This window comes from Cydia fagiglandana, chromosome 1 (assembly GCF_963556715.1).
Source record: "Cydia fagiglandana chromosome 1, ilCydFagi1.1, whole genome shotgun sequence".
Lineage (NCBI taxonomy): Eukaryota > Metazoa > Arthropoda > Insecta > Lepidoptera > Tortricidae > Cydia > Cydia fagiglandana.
The window spans coordinates 23,792,501-23,808,534 of NC_085932.1; the positions used below are offsets into that span (position 1 = coordinate 23,792,501).

The window sequence follows — 16,034 nt, forward strand, 5'->3', positions numbered from 1 at the left end:
TCATAGAAGTTTGATATTTAAAATAACACTTGCACTGCATGTGCTATCAAAGTCGCTGCAGACTTTTCTTGGTCTAACTCTACAATTATGTTAGATTATGCCATATATTTACAGTAAACATTTTAAAAATGTGCCTCATAGCTGGTCATTAAAATAGTGTGACTAAATCAAAGTCATAAAATACGGAACCCTAAAAAGGTAAAAATCTTTAAGTCTTGTATGTACAGGTAATTTTTTTTTAGATTAAACTCAGTTCCAGCATGAGCTACGAGCGTAGCCGATAACACGAGAAAACCGTATGTATGTATAGTTCGTTTTTTTAGCATTAGAAAGAACTTGCAAGAAGGTAAGCAATTTTGACATGTCTTTTAATTGAAAAACGCTTTTTATAAATCAAAAATTAAATTAGATTCATAATTGTTACATATTTGCCGAAACTTATTTTTAAAATGTGTTTTTCAATTAAAAGACACATCAAGATTGTTTACTAAAAAAAACGAACTATAGCGAAAAGCACCTACGAACAGAAAACCCACCTAGTATGTTGCTGGACTCACAAAGTGATATATTGAAGATTTTCTTCAGAATTAAAGATTATAATTTATTGGATAAACATGCATACCAATAATAAAAATAAAACTATTCAGTTGATATACGGGGTGACTGGAAATTCGCCGTATTCCTTGAAAGGGGTTATTCTATGGGTTATTTGCAATGATTTAAGTCCAGTCAACCAGGGGTCAAAACTCATTGGAGTCATTGGTTTTCCAGTTATTTGAGTTTTTTGTTTAAAAAACCCGCCTTTCGACTAAAAAGTGGTAATTGTGAAAAAACTACTCCAATTTGGAATTTAAAAAAGCATTCATCTAATAGCCAATAAACTACTGATTACGTGAAATAAAAAAAATGCCAAAACTTTCCAAAAAAAAAAAGGATTTGAAGTCACAATCTTTTGTAATTTTCCCCAAACTTTGTAAAATTTTAAGGCATTACTTTTAAAAAAGTATGACACTGCGTACAAAATACAGAAATAAGTTCCTCAGTTTAAAAAAAAATAAGAATGTCGACATTTTCTCTTAAACTTCTTAAAATAATAATAGCAGAGCAGGCCGAAGGTTTGACCTAGCATACGTGACCATTAATTGGTTTGTTTGTGTCACTTTATTTTGGAATCCTTTTTTTTGGAAAGTTTTGGCAATTTCTTTTTATTTCCCGTAATCAGTAGTTTATTGGCTATTAGATGAATGCTTTTTTAAATTCCAAATTGGAGTAGTTTTTTCACAATTACCACTTTTTGGTCGAAAGGCGGGTTTTTTAAACAAAAAACTAATAACTCAAATATCTTGAAAACCAATGAGTTTTGACCCCTGGTTGACTGGACTTAAATCATTGCAAATGACCCATAGAATAACCCCTTTCAAGGAATACGGCGAATTTCCAATCACCCTGTATATCAAAAGTTAGTGAGCTGCAGTGGAAGTCAACAGGTAAACAGTTACAAATTTTCTAAACCTACAGATATTATGGATGATCATATGGTTGGTTGGTAAACAATTACTTGTTTGAAAAATTATAAAAATTAATAATAAATCATCCTATGCATGCTTGAATATTCAGTGATGTTCCACTATTATTTTCAGCAGTCATTTTACATTTAGATTAAAAGATATGTAGTTTTAACTTTTTTACATAAATTAATGAAGCACCAATATTGGGTTTGTGTTATCAACTAAAATGCTGGAAGATTCAACCACATGTAACACCTTAAAGACGAGAATATATTTTCAGGTTGGTGTTAAGTACCATGAAAAAATAAAATTCTTAGATGACAAAAGTACCCACCTGTATAGAGGTTAAGATAGCAGATACATCATATGTTGGGCTCCATCTGTTTTGCAAGATGTCTAAACAAATTCCACCATCAGCATAAACATTTGGATGAAACATTTTGGACACAAACCGAACCGTAGGAGGTTTATTGGGATACTCCTCTGTAAATTCAATGGTCAGTTTGAATGTGCCATCTTCAAACGGAGTGTCATGGGGACCAAATATCACAGCATTCCAGATCATTATATTGTTATCAGTAGGAGCACCCGACACACCCGTGGGTGGATCTTCTTGAAGACTGGAATCATATAATAAAACAAAATTAATCATCTTTCCTACAAAAACATTATATTTATAACAAAATGAACATGAAAAACGTAATTAAACAAAAATGTGGTGTATGTTTTTTTACTTAGAAGTGAATGTCTATCCTCTAGCTGCCCCCACACATCAAAACTTGCCAGGACAATTTTTGATATAAAAAAATATAAATTCAAAATACTTCTTATTTTTAAAGACCTTTGTGCAGCTAGAGAATATACAAAAACTGTTTCATTTCATATCATAAATTAAGTATACACTTTATAGTATGAAAAAATAATAGCTACAGCAGATAAACATACAATGGTAAAAAGTTATGGTACCAGGGAACTAACTGTATTTTAAATTCTGTTCAACAATTTCTAATAAAAAAAAATCAGCAAGTTAAATATTAGGTAAGTTTACTCGGGTAATTCCGAATGTCGAAAACTGTCGGATAATTCCGAAAAGAGACTTTTATTATGATGGAATTAAGGGTCATTTTCATCTGAATTTCGGAATTATCCGACGGTATTACCCGAATACACCTTACATTACAAATTTATAGTATTTTTGCCACATAATTTTTTATAGTTTTCAAATATATCACTAAAGTGCATAATCTTATAAGACAGGAAGTTCATGGATTTATTTCTAGAAAATAGGTTTTGTAAAAGAGGATTATGAAATTGTAATCCAAAGAATAAAGTAGAATTTCTACACAATACAATAAACCCAGGTTATTTTACTTAACTTGTTATTGTGGACGCGTACAATAGAATTAGCCTTTTGGATTCATTCTAATGAGTTTATGGGTACTAGAATCCATTTGGATAACCTAGATATTGTAGCAACAAACGACGTAATAGCGTCGTGTGACGTCGCCTGCTCTACTTTTAGAGTCAATGACTACTAGTCGCCCTTAACAACGACACCAAGAACTTGACCAGATTCATTTATAGAAGAATTAAATATGTAGAACGGAATAGAAATCGATGAAAACGACAGTGATGTAATTTGATGATTCAGCACTACCTGTTTGAGAACGTTACGAAAAGCACTTCACCACAACGTTAAAAAGCCAAACTAGGTCAAAAAATGTTAAATTGATGGAAAGGCAAGATATACGAACCGTTTAAAATCCCTCATCAGGCGTCTTCTGGCAGGAGTTGACATTACGATTTCACGCACCAATCACACTTTATCACAATGAATAATGTTTCTAAGGGCGTATATTGTTTATAAAACTTCTAATGAAATATATTTTCAGCAATTTACTACCAGTTTGTTCTATACACAAAAGATTCTTTGTTGGTGGTAGCTATTGTGTAAAAATTTTTGTCGTCACGGCCAGTGAGATGGTTGTCAGATGACCATGAAATTAGCAATTGGTTGCGACGCGAGCGAAGGTTGCCACAAGTGCAAAGTTCCTATTCCAGCGAGTGTTCAAGCAGACCATTAATAAATATTTAATACTCTGTCAAGCAATTTCCGTCAGTAGAAAAGAGCGGCAAATTTAAAAAAATGTAGGCACTAAGGTTATCGTCCCATAGAAAATTCAAATTTCGTTTGCTTTTTCTACTGGTTACCTTGTTTGACCGACTAAAATATACTATACAGTATGGGTATTTTGCACCGCATCACAAGCTTGCTTTGGTCATATCATGGTTATAGCTGGTCAAGCAAATCTTGTCAGTAAAAAAAGGCGCGAAATTCAAATTTTCTATGGGAAGATATCCCTTCGTGCCTACATTTTTCAAATTTGCCGCCTTTTTCTACTGACAATATCTGCTTGACCAAGTATATATAATATACAAAGATTACTTCTAAGGTAGCTAACACACTATCGCACCGCACCAAGATCATTGAGGGACGCACCCATAAGTAAGAGGGAGAAAGAGATATCGCTTTCTTCCTCTTACTTATGGGTGCGTCCCTCAATGACCTTGGTGCGGTGCGATAGTGTGTTAGCTACTTAAGCGAGCTGTCACTGGAGTCAGGGGTGCGAAACTCCTGACTTCGGTCAAACTCGGCTCCGCTCGGCTCAGGATTGCTCCGAGCAATTATTAGGGTTGGCACCACGTGACTTCCTTTTGCGTGCACGACCACAGATAAGATAATCACTTGATTTTTGACAACCCTAAATAGCCGAAAGGGATAGTGCCATATATTAGAAAGGGACAGCATGATTCGCCCCTGAACCGCTGTCAAACTTCGGTTTTGTAGGAAGTTTCCTTTCTGTACGGTAGTACTATTAATTATTCTGTGCTGGAGTGTCACTGGGACCACTTTTGTTTAGTGTACGATTAACAATGTGGAAACCAAAGAATATAATACTCAAATAGGCGCAAGACGTAGAGTTGCGGAAAATCGCCCGTACTACAATACAATACTCACTAGGAGGTGGAAACACCTTGCTGTAGCCATGACGATAACTCTTTCTTTAGAAATAAAATAATACCAAGGATTTTAAAGTAACAATTTAATTAATCGTAATTCCATTTGAAGTATTAGAAAGAAGGAACAAAACAATCAATATTCTAGGAACAAATCAATCAAATGTTCAGGGGTCCTGCAACTTTGGTTCAAGTTTAAATGAGTATTAATTTTGTTAAAATATAAGGATTAAACGCTGAACATATAAAACAAAATATTGAAAAAGAAAACAACCCAACCAATCTCGCTTAGAGTTCGGCGAGTAATCCAGAAATTTTACGAATCTATTTATTCTGTGTGCTTCGATTTCTTGGCTTTGTTGTCCGGCCGCTTGTTTTTGAATATAGAGCGTTTGTTCTTTGATTCTTTCAATGGAGACAGAGATATAAATTCCTGAAATAAAATTTGCACCATTATGGATACATTGTTTTGCACCTAAGAACAAGATTCCGTCACAGTCCTAAAAACTGAAAATGTTAAGCTATGCGTGGTAAACGGTAAAAATTAAACGAAAACAATATGCTCACATCAAGAGCTCCCGGACAAGGAGCGCGTCGTTTAAAGCTCAAGGGCGATACCCTCTCACCACGCGTCATTGCATCAAAATGACGATTTATTTGAGCTGGCTGTAACAGTAATTAAGAAAAGATATATTTTTTATCCCACGTTGGTGGCAAACAAGCATATAGCTCGCCTGGTAAGCAGTCAGCGTTGCCTATGGAATGGACGCCTGAAATATTGTCAGAGGTGGTACATGCGCGTTGCCGACCCTAAAGACATACCAAAGTTATCGGTAATGGTTCATAATTTGATGTTAATTTTAATATATGTATGTATAACGTTTATTTTTAGCTTACGTCAGCCATTAGCTCGGTTTCCAAGTCGCTGTCGCTTAAAAATTTATAGAGTGCGCTGTCTAGTTTTTTAGATTGTTCTTTCGGCGCTGTAGACACTGATGGCTGCTGGATTCTCTTCGGAGCAGGGATGCCAACTGTCTGTTAACCAAACAAATTCAGTCAATCCGTTAATACTAAGTTGCCTAGAGTTAGACCAAGCTAAGTTGGCAGCGATTTTAATAGCCCAAGTGGTGTAAACGTTATTTTAAACGTCAAACTTCTATATAATTATGACGTTTAAATAACACTTGCACCATCTACCAAAATTGCTGCCAACTTAGCTTAGTCTAACTCTACTATTCATTAAAAATAATGTGGGGTAAGGCCTGTTTAAAAAGAATTGAATTGTTTGTTGAATTTATATATATATATGTTATTCTAAACCTTAATTGTTTGTGCTGGCTTCATCATTCTTGCATTATCATCTAATTCAGCGAGCCGGCGCGTCGACTGCGATGCAGAGCGCCCTGTTACTTCTTTTTCGATATTATCTATTGTATTTTGCATGCTTTTCAACTTTTCTTGCAGTCGATCCTATAAGTAAACAATAAAAACAATTGGTGATTTTGACACGCTTGCACAGTAGTTGTTACATGTACATTACTAGTAGCTAAATGTTGAGAATGTATACCTTTTCTTTGCGGGTCTCCAAAATTATGGACATTTGTTTCGATAGCTCGATTTCTCTTTCCTGGAAGTAAAACGAAATATTGTTGTATTGAGCCACTAATTAATGATATACAACTTTAAAAAACGATATTCAAGATACTTTAGCAGCATTCTCCATTTGTTCTATTTTCTTCGTCAAGGTATTTTCCTTCTCTTTTGTAATATTCCTGTCAGTTTCCATATCCTTCTTCATTTTCTCGATATTATTTTCTAATTTAGTCCTAGCGTCAGTACCGTTCTTTAGATCAGACATGAGCTTGTTGATAGTAGATGCTTTACAATCCAACTCTTTGTCTTTCTCTTCAATAAGTTGTACTTTGGTTTCCAGAATAACACTAATCTCTTCGATTTTGTTCGCATTATCGGCCCTGAAATCAATTACAACCTTTACAATCTACGCCCCTGTAGTACTAATAATAATTGTTCTTAAATAAATACTGTTTTACTTGTTATTCTCCATGGTAGTTTCCATTTTAGATATCTTAGCTTGTAAGTCTTGGACAGTTAAAGTCAATTCCTCAATTTTAACGAATCTCAATTCCAATTCTTGGGTAGCATTGTTGAGTTCAACGACAATATCAGATTTCTGCTCTTCCAGAGCCAATACTTGATCTTTCAAGTTTTGTTGTTCGATCAACGAGTGTTCTAAAAGCTATAAATTAAACAATTGAGATAATTATTCATACCTGAAATTAAGAATACTAATAATTTACTTGATAATATGAATATTTGATTGTAATAATATTTACCATTTTTTTCTCGTCAATCTGATTTTTTAAGTCTTCTGTTTTCTCATTTAGCGCTTCAATATTTTTCACCAGTTTACTACACTCCAAATTGGATTCCTGTGGAATATATTACATATATTATCAACGTAATAATAATTTAAATTTAACAGAATTAACAGCTATTCAACTAATTCCTAAAGATTTACCTTGCTGGCGGAGTCGGAGTTATAGATAAACAATCATCTCAAATAGCGACTTTATTAGCAATATCAAAGCTAGAATATTTAATTTACAACGCTTATCGCTATCGTTGTGATTTAAATCTTCTAGCTTTGCTTTACAACTACATAGTTGGGAATATAAGGTGAAATTGTATTTAAAAATGACAAAATTATATTTGCCTCTAGCTTTGTTTCCAAATCTTTAATTTTTTCAGAGCTGGATATCTGTGCCTCTTCCAAACTCGAAATATTCTCTTGTAGCTTATTATTCTGATCACAAATCGACTGAGTGAATTGTTCCTGGTTCTGGAGAGCTTTCTTTAGAGATTCATTGGCTGCCGTACATTCTTTCAGTCTAAAATAATTAGATCAAAATTTATTTTATGCACTGCTAATACTGCTATTAATATTAGGTTAAATAAACTTCTATAAGAATGCATTAAATCTAAACAAACTTACACTTTTTCTTGTTGAGAGTTAATGTTCTTCGTCTCCGCGACGTGATTATTGTATTCAAGAATGCATTTTTTCATATCTGATTGTAAGCTAGCGATATTATCATCTTTCTGAAAATTGCAAATATATTTTTTTATTCTATTACCAATTTTTACCTTTGTACCGAATACCCGAATTTTGTGTATATACTACTTACCTTTTCCAGTTCACGTTTAGTATGATCCAGCTTTCTGCTCAAGTCATTCAAAGCTACAAACAGCTCGTCTTTTTGGTTAAGAGCAGTGGCAAGTTTAGTTCGAGCATAATCCAACTCTGAATATAGTTGTTGTTTCGATGACGTAAATACTTGGGACATTTGCTCCTTGTGGTCAGCAAGAAGTTTTACTACAAAGTAAATACGATATTAAACAAAAACGGCACATTTGGCATATTTTGATAAATGTGCCAAAATTATGTAAGTGCTTTCATTTATTAAATGGACTAATTAAAAAGAAAATGACGGCTAAGAACCTAAGCGTTAAGTATATCAAGTCTAAAAGTTGAATTATATATATATTAAACTATAATCGATACAACGGGATTCAAAATGCCCTTGTTATAAATAATGCAACGAATTAAAGACAAAGTAATGCACTTTGCTAACCTTTCTCTTGTAAATTATTGATAGTCTGCAAGTTCTTCTCTTCACACTGGGTTTGTTTGTCTTTAATTTCTCTAACAAGCTGGCTGGATTTGTTATAAGCCTCAGCTAGCGTTGCTTGGTCATTTTTGCAACGGTTCACGCTTGCTTTAAGCCGCTCGCTGTATTCTTCTAGAACATCGCAGATCTCACGAGTACTGCCCAGCCTTCAAAAAAATAATAACATTATATGCAACGTGCCGCAATTGTTAACTTTTCGGGTCAAAAAAGGTTGTCAATCCCTGAAGTTTTTACTTGTTTAATGTTTCAGGCCGCAGTCTCAGCTCATCTTGGTATTGACTCGAAATGGCTTCGTGCTGCATTTGCACCTCAACCATGTTCTGCTGGAGACGCTCATGGTTGTTTTCGAGTTGATGAAGTTTTTCTTTCAAGTCCCAGTATGCTGTATCTTGGGCCACCTTTTCATAAAAATAATTTTAAGTAATATATTAAGTTAAATAGTCATAGAAAAATATCAGGGAAAATAGTTTACAGAAGTTGTTGACTAAAAGCATTCTTACTAAAAGTACCCATACCCATACCTTAAGCTTAATAATATTAGCAGTCTCCTTGTTGACCTTTTCTCGTAACTTTTCTGCTTCAGCGTTAATCCGTTTTCGATTAGCAACTTTTTCAATATCAGCGATATTCATATTGATGGATTAATTTAAATATGTATTGCAAAATAAAACTTTCTTATTTAGAGCGAAAAAAATATGGCGGTGCTTTGGAGAAATGGAGGGAATCGGGATTTTTTTTAATAAAAAAAATTAATTAAACAAATGAAAACATTACACCTTCCAGCCTTTAGCCAATCAAGAAATTAATGAAAAAATATTTTAACTAACGAATAAAAAGTAAGAGAGTCCCATAGACTTATAATATATAAAGACGGTGTCTCAGCGAGCTGTCACTGTTGCCACTTTTGTTTAGTGTACGATTAACAATGAGGCCCACGTTGCTGTAGCCATGTCGATAAAGTCATATCGATAAACTATCGACATTTCTTGCAATTTTAATTTTACTTCAAAGGCTTAACGATACCTAAAATGACCAAAAACGCTTTTATTCTTTATTGTGGTTATCAGATCACAATTTTATAGTCACGCCCCAGCAGGGAACCAAGGGAAAGTTCAGATATTTAATTAAAATACATAAATACCTCCTAAAATAGGTGTTCCGCAATAATTGAATTATATTATTATATTATAATATATTCATTATCCATTAGCATTTCAATTATGTTTATGTTTAACGAAGATATTGAAGCTTCAATTAATCGCTATTTCGTTCCGCTGTGTAGCGTTTATCGATATATAACATGATTAAAATCGACTTTTCACATCCCTAAAAGAGCACACATATACGCTTTTACGCACACATACACAGCCTGGGCGCATCAAGAAAGGCAACACTTGATTTGAAGTCCACCTTGTCAACAGTATGGTTGTCCTTTTTTGACAAACGGCATTTTAAAAGAGCGAGGAGAGAGAAATGATACTAGTTGCTGCATCGTGAAAGAGAACAGAAAACGTTGGGCCCTTGGAGAGTCCAATAGAAACAATAAAATGATCTTGTACACGAGTGAAAATGCGAACTTAAAGTGATATCACACTGTCGCACAGCACAGAAAGATATATCTGTTTCTCGTTCTCACACGTTCTCACTTATGGGTGCGATGCACCAAGGTCGCGTGCGGTGCGATAGTGTGTTATGGCTATAAAACTTAAAATCTTTATTGTTCCGTGGCAACATTAAACGCTACTGTCAGATAAGACTTATGCTTTGTGCTGTCATCAGTGTCAGTGTCATTATTTATAAATTGTAAATTATTTAATTCTAATCGTGATTGCAAAATGTTTCTTTAATATAAGTATATCTTTTCTTGTAAACATTAGTTGATTAGTCATGAATGACAAGGGATCAAAAAAGATCTCTTTCAATAAGTCATCGGTAAGTGGATTCATATATTTTTTTTTACTTTATGGACCCTTGATTTGTGGAATATTAGGAATCATATAATACAACTAATCACAATAGTAAATTAACGTCGTCTGTTCAATTTTTTACATATTATATACTGTATCTTAGGTAGGTACTTTAATGTGTTAATCGTCTGCAACACTTCTAGAATTGCGTCGTTGCGCTTACCAAATCTGATATGTGCGAGATTTTAATCAAATTAATTAATACCTTATATGTTTAGTTGCTAGGTAACTATTAGTCAATTAAAAAACGAACACATATCAGCTTTGGAAAGCGCAACGACGAATTTGCTATGATGGCCTCTAAACAAATAAAACTAAATTACTTACAAATTTCAGCATGTGGTTTTAATATATTAACACCAAATTAGTACCCATTATAGTAAAGGAATAAACTGGTTAGGTTAGGAATAAATATTGGTTAGGTCTATTTATTTATCTTTCTTCTTAGGCTAGGTCATTTATAATATGAATATAAAAGTTAAATATTATAACACTTACAAAACAATAAAAAATACATATAAACACATTATAAAAAACCTAACCTAGGGTGCCGCCGGCAGCGGGGCAGGGCCCAAGCTGCCGGTGGTCAGGGCCGCAGAGTGAGGAACCGACGTACTATACGCGCCATGTCCAAAATTACCGCCTTCTGCATCTGACCCTTGATCCAGCCACTCAGTGAGAGTCCCTCTAGGTCTATTATTATTATCTTATTGTTTTAGTTATTAAGTTTGAAGGCAGAATTATTAAAGAAACAGGAAGAGGTACATGAGAAGAAACATTTGCCACAGCATAGAGTTGAAAACTATAAACCTCCAGTTGCCAAGACTAGCAGCAAAAATGACAAAGACCAGGAGAAAAGGACCTTTAAGGACAATCTTAAAGCAGTGGACACTGATGAACTTGAAGCATGTAGAAAAGCTAAGTATGTTAAATGTTAATATCTCATCAATTTATTTTGAAGTAGCTCTTCATTATCCCCTTATGGTTAGACATGGATTATTAAAACCTATTTTTTTTTAGTTATTAAAGTTACCAATTTTGACAGACATATTAAAATATGCCTACAGTTTCTGACAAGCTAGTATCCTGAAAACATAATGGCCAAATCAGCTAATCTATATACGGGCGTTTTCAGAAATGAATATTGAAAACCTGATTCTTTCACATCTTGACGTTCTTGGGCTCATTCTATTCAGAATCGACAGCATTCTCCATCCCACCATTAAAAAAAGATGTCCCAAAATGACCATTCCATTACTTACAAATTTTAGTATGTTTACTTAGTTACAAATTTACTTACAAAATTTAGTTTTAGTATGAAAAAAATTTTCACTTGCATGTGCGTGACGTAGTGGAATGTACAATTTTCATACAAGTTTTTGGGACATTTTATTTTATCATCAGAATTGAATATGCTAGTGATTCTGAGTTGAAAGAACCCAAAAACACCGGGATCTGTGAGAATCGGGTTTTCGATATTTATTTGTGAAAACGCGTGGTACAAATAGTTTCGATTACTTAACAAACCTATTGTGGCACTTATGTGACTGCAGGATGCAATGCATCGGATTCTTGGTTGATTAATTCTAAGAGGGGCTTGTTTTTAATGTATTGTTTCTAATTATATTATGTATTTCCCTCAGACAAGCATTACAAAAAAAGGCAGAGCTGTATGAGCACCTTGCAGACAGTTCTGGCAATTCAGAGTTGAGTGGTAGATTTCTGGTGGACTTCCAGTCAAAAAAGCTGCAGGAGGCGGAACAAGAGCCCAGTCTACCTCCCGAGAATTATGTGTATCAGGGTGGTGAGGATGATGACAATGAATGGTAAATTACAGTATCTTTACTTGACAAGCTTATGCAATATTAATGCAGCAATAACAGTAATTAAGAAAATGTATCTAAGGTAGGGTTGCCATACGTCCCGGTACGCCGGGACATGTTCCGGTTTGAAGCATGGTGTCCCGGCCGATAAGCAAATTGTCCCGGTTTACAAATCATAGTTATTTAGTAGACGCTGGAATTTGTAAATAATGATATACTTACAATAAACACGACTAACTAGCTAGGCTAATCGTACGTGGATAGAACGACGTAGGCGCTGACACTTGTCCGTTCACTTTTTACGAATTGACGTTAACTCAACACATTCCGGGATCGCGAATTCTCGACGTGGTTTTTTGACATATATATATACCTACTCAATACATTAGTTAATGCTGATTTCGTAAAAATATTATTTTTAGGATTCCGTACCTCAAAAGGAAAAAACGGAACCCTTATAGGATCACTCGTGCGTATGTCTGTCCGTCCGTTTGTCACAGCCCATTTTCCCCAAAAGTACTGGAACAACTAAATTGAAATTTGGTACACATATGTAAATTCGTGACCCAAAGACGGACATCTTACGTATTTTTTTTGTAATTTTAAAATAGTTTAGAATTAGTAGAATGTAATATGTGTGTTTGTGTTTGATAGTCTCCATATTTTGCTCCGTGCACTACCTATTGACTTTTGTTTGTTCTACATTTCCTACTACCATATCATACCAAAGGTTGTCTGGAAGAGATCGCTCTTTAGCGATAAGACCGCCTGTTGTTACCTGGTTCTATTTTACAGTTAAAATGACATGTTTATCTCTCGCACTTGGCCGGTTTTCTTTAAATGTCCCGGTCTGAGCCCCCACACTTATGGCAACCCTAATCTAAGGGGTCATCCATTAATTACATCACACGTTTAGGGGAAGGGAGGGGGTCAAGAAAATGTGATATGTTGTGACAAGGGGGAGGGGGGAGTCATAGACTTTGTGAAGTCACTTTAACTTCATCACTTTCATCAGTAACCGAAAATGTATTTAAATTATTTTATACGCTAATTATCACTTAAATAACAAGGTTTTGAAACGATTATCGTTTTTATTCGTTTAATTTTATTTCTTAATCAGTTTTGGGTTATAAAATTACTAATATTTCTTTTGTCAAAAATATTTTGATAAAATATTAAATAAATATATGCCGATTTCGTTGAAGAATTGTGACGTCACACCAGGGGGGAGGGGTTTGCCAAATGTGACAAGGAGGGGGGAGGGGTAAAAAACCTAGAAATTCTTGTGACGTAATTAATGGATGACCCCTAAGACTTCAAAGATTTGGTATTTTATTTATGATAAGAGGCAAACAAGCAGATGAATCGCCTGATGGTAAGCGATTACTGTCACCCATGGACACCCACAACACCAGAGGGCGTTGTTGCCCTTTAAGATGGGAATAAGCTCTTTTCTTGAAGGTTGTATTGGTCACATCACAGATTATATCAATATATAAGAATGCAACCAGTGCCTTACACGTAGCCACCAGTACCAGTACCAAAGGGCTTTTAATTGAGTTAATTATTATTATACCAAAGAGTTATTATAGAGGTGAATCCAAGAAAAAATATGCCCGCTCGGTTGACAGCCGAAACCGATGGCACTGCATTGTGTCGTATGTTTTGTGCCTTGTGATTATTGACCTGTCAAATACAACTTTCGACTACCTTATAATTTACAGTGCCGTGCAGCGCTAAAGCGTCATCTCGTTTATCTGTCATATTCGAAGCACGAAATTATCTTACACATCTTACGTAATCAATAGATTTATGCCAGTACCTTGCATGTAATTGACGTGCGTGATGGTTACAGGACCGAATTCACAGACTGTTTGGGCAGAACGCGCAAGTGTCACAAGACCGACCTAGAGCTGTACGTCAAGCGCGACCAGGAACTCATGCGCGCCATGGCCAGGGAACAGGAAGGCACGAGGGACGAAACACCTCAGAATGTATGTGATACTAATGTAACGTAATTAAACTAATTTTATTAATGTATGTAAAATAGTAAGAAGGGTACTAAATTTTTTTTCCTTCCCATGCTATGAATGATGGTAGTTAACAAACACACAACCTGCCAGTTCACTGGTATCTAGTGGTTTCTAAAAAGTCTCCAGTCGCGCCACATGTGCGTTCCTGTTTTTAAAAACGTGTTAACTTATATTTTATAAGAGTCTCATTTAGCAATATTTTTTGGTTTGCTTTGCTTTAAACTAAATTAATATTTCATTTTTTGTATTCCAGGAAGCTCCTAGAGTTGAGAAACCACTATTGGTGCAAAAAACGAATGACTATTTGCAGTCTTTGCGTGAAAAATGGGACCAGAAGGAACAAGAGCTACTCGCTAAAGACAAGGACATACATTACCAAGACTTGCTATTTGATGGTTTGTATGATACTTTGAAGTTGTAAGACATTTTTTGCTGTATAGGTAACTGACTAACAGAGATTTGACTCAGTAAAATTGTTAAATATCGTCAAATCGTCTTAGATTTCATCGTGTGGTACATCCATTTTAATGGTGATAAAAATGACGTTTAAGTGCGAGTCACACGTGAGCATTTACTTACTACGAAGTTAAAACAAGTGTAGGAGGTAAGTACTACGCCGCCATCTACTTACGTTTTTTGTTTTGTTACCAAATGTGAATCTGGTCACTCGAACCTTCATGCCTAATCGCTCTCTTATAAATCGGTATCTCTAGTTCGATGACTGGACCCGCTCGTACACTGGTTACAGAGGCCCGCATCCACGGCGTCGGCTACTTCTCGTTCAGCACCGACGAGGCCGAGCGACGCAAGCAGATGGAGGCGCTGAAGGCGGAGCGCTCGGAGACGCTGGCGGCGCAGCAGGAGGCGGCGCGGCGGCGCGCGCGGCGCGAGCGGCTGCTGGCGGCGCGCGTGGCCGCCGCGCGCGCCCGCCAGCGCGCCCGCGCCGGCCTGCCGCCCGAGGAACCCGACAAAGGTGACTACCCAATCTACCCATTTGTAGCGTCTAGCGCGTACACCGAGAGCATTTCTCTTCGTAACGATAGTTAATTAACCGACGGTCGACAGTGCTCAATGTGTGAATTTGACGACACCGGTTTGCTTATTAAGCTGTTATTTCATTTCTACTTGTTTATTAATTCGTGCGTTTTGTTTATTTACAGGGGATGAAAAAGATTTCACGACGTGTCTCTTAGAATTTTTGACGCAACAAAAGGATGAAGCCGAAGCCGCTGCGAAGGAAAGAGAGAAGAAACTTAAAGAAGAACAAGAGAAAGAGAGACAAAAGTTGCGAGAGGCTTATGTCAGAGAATGGGACATTGGAAAAGATGGTGTTGAAGGAAAACTAAAGAAATTCCGGGAAATGACGCAAGAAGAGTATGTTGAGCAGCAAAGAGCGAAACGGATAGACGAATTCGCTCCCATACAAGGCTCCAGTAGAGACAAGGCAAATTATTTCTTTGATGATAAAGGTGACATGGTATCTTCTGTTAGGTCTCCGTCTTCCAGGAATTCACGGTCAGATGAAAGGCCCAAAGTAAAAACTCCCCCGCCACCCACGTGGTCAGATGTAAGACCCATAGAAAATGCTTCCCCACCTCCTATTATAAACGATTTGGAACCTGAACAAAAAGGTTTATATTTTACGAGCAAAAAATCTAAACCTAAATGTAATGTGCAGTATAAAAACTTCGTAAAAACCAGTGAACCAACTCCTATACAAAATGAAATTAGTGATGAAGAAGTTGATGAACGACAGAAAGATACGGAGAAAAGAAGACATGATTCCCACCATGCGCAAATAGCTCCGCCTCCAACATACGATTACTATGGACCTGTGCCTAAAAAAACTAAAAATCACAAACCATTTGAATCGGATATCAGAGAAGCATATGCTCAGGGATCCAAAAGCTTGGAACCTAAATCAAGCAGAGAACGTATACCTCCCAATTATGACTTCACATTTGATTAATTTTTT

At 35.8% G+C, this 16,034-nt stretch overlaps 3 protein-coding genes across 4 annotated transcripts in view; 1 reads left to right on the forward strand and 2 right to left on the reverse strand.

Moving 5' to 3' along the window:
- LOC134666704 (ubiquitin-conjugating enzyme E2-17 kDa) overlaps positions 1-3,535 on the reverse strand; it is a 5,002-nt gene extending 1,467 nt beyond the window's left edge. Inside the window, exons 1-2 of the mRNA XM_063523945.1 lie at positions 3,263-3,535; positions 1,843-2,128 (exon numbers count right to left, since the gene is read on the reverse strand). Of these exons, the coding sequence (XP_063380015.1) occupies positions 1,843-2,128; positions 3,263-3,306 (330 nt within the window). The 5' untranslated portion in view covers positions 3,307-3,535. The remainder of the gene's footprint in view (positions 1-1,842; positions 2,129-3,262) is intronic.
- A 1,046-nt stretch (positions 3,536-4,581) lies between these two features.
- Positions 4,582-9,097, reverse strand: LOC134666713 (uncharacterized). Of its 2 annotated transcripts, XM_063523955.1 has the most exons (14): positions 8,758-9,095; positions 8,471-8,634; positions 8,180-8,382; positions 7,733-7,920; positions 7,540-7,646; positions 7,261-7,435; positions 6,881-6,976; positions 6,578-6,783; positions 6,232-6,499; positions 6,094-6,153; positions 5,847-5,996; positions 5,424-5,561; positions 5,094-5,192; positions 4,582-4,959 (listed from the first exon to the last, which is right to left on the reverse strand). In XM_063523955.1, the coding sequence occupies exons 1-14, from the start codon at positions 8,866-8,868 to the stop codon at positions 4,855-4,857; spliced, it is 2,070 nt and encodes a 689-aa protein (XP_063380025.1). In that variant the 5' UTR covers positions 8,869-9,095; the 3' UTR covers positions 4,582-4,854. The 2 variants fall into 2 exon arrangements, with proteins under 2 accessions (XP_063380025.1, XP_063380033.1); XM_063523963.1 differs by lacking the exons at positions 4,582-4,959; positions 5,094-5,192 and adding an exon at positions 5,200-5,336 and having other exon boundaries at positions 8,758-9,097.
- Positions 9,098-9,778: 681 nt separating this feature from the next.
- Positions 9,779-16,032, forward strand: LOC134666728 (coiled-coil domain-containing protein 174). Its single transcript, XM_063523972.1, has 7 exons — positions 9,779-10,168; positions 10,923-11,125; positions 11,847-12,029; positions 13,882-14,020; positions 14,313-14,454; positions 14,808-15,032; positions 15,220-16,032. Exons 1-7 carry the CDS (start codon positions 10,124-10,126, stop codon positions 16,026-16,028), a joined length of 1,746 nt encoding a protein of 581 aa, XP_063380042.1. The 5' UTR covers positions 9,779-10,123; the 3' UTR covers positions 16,029-16,032.
- The last annotated feature ends 2 nt before the right edge of the window (positions 16,033-16,034 follow it).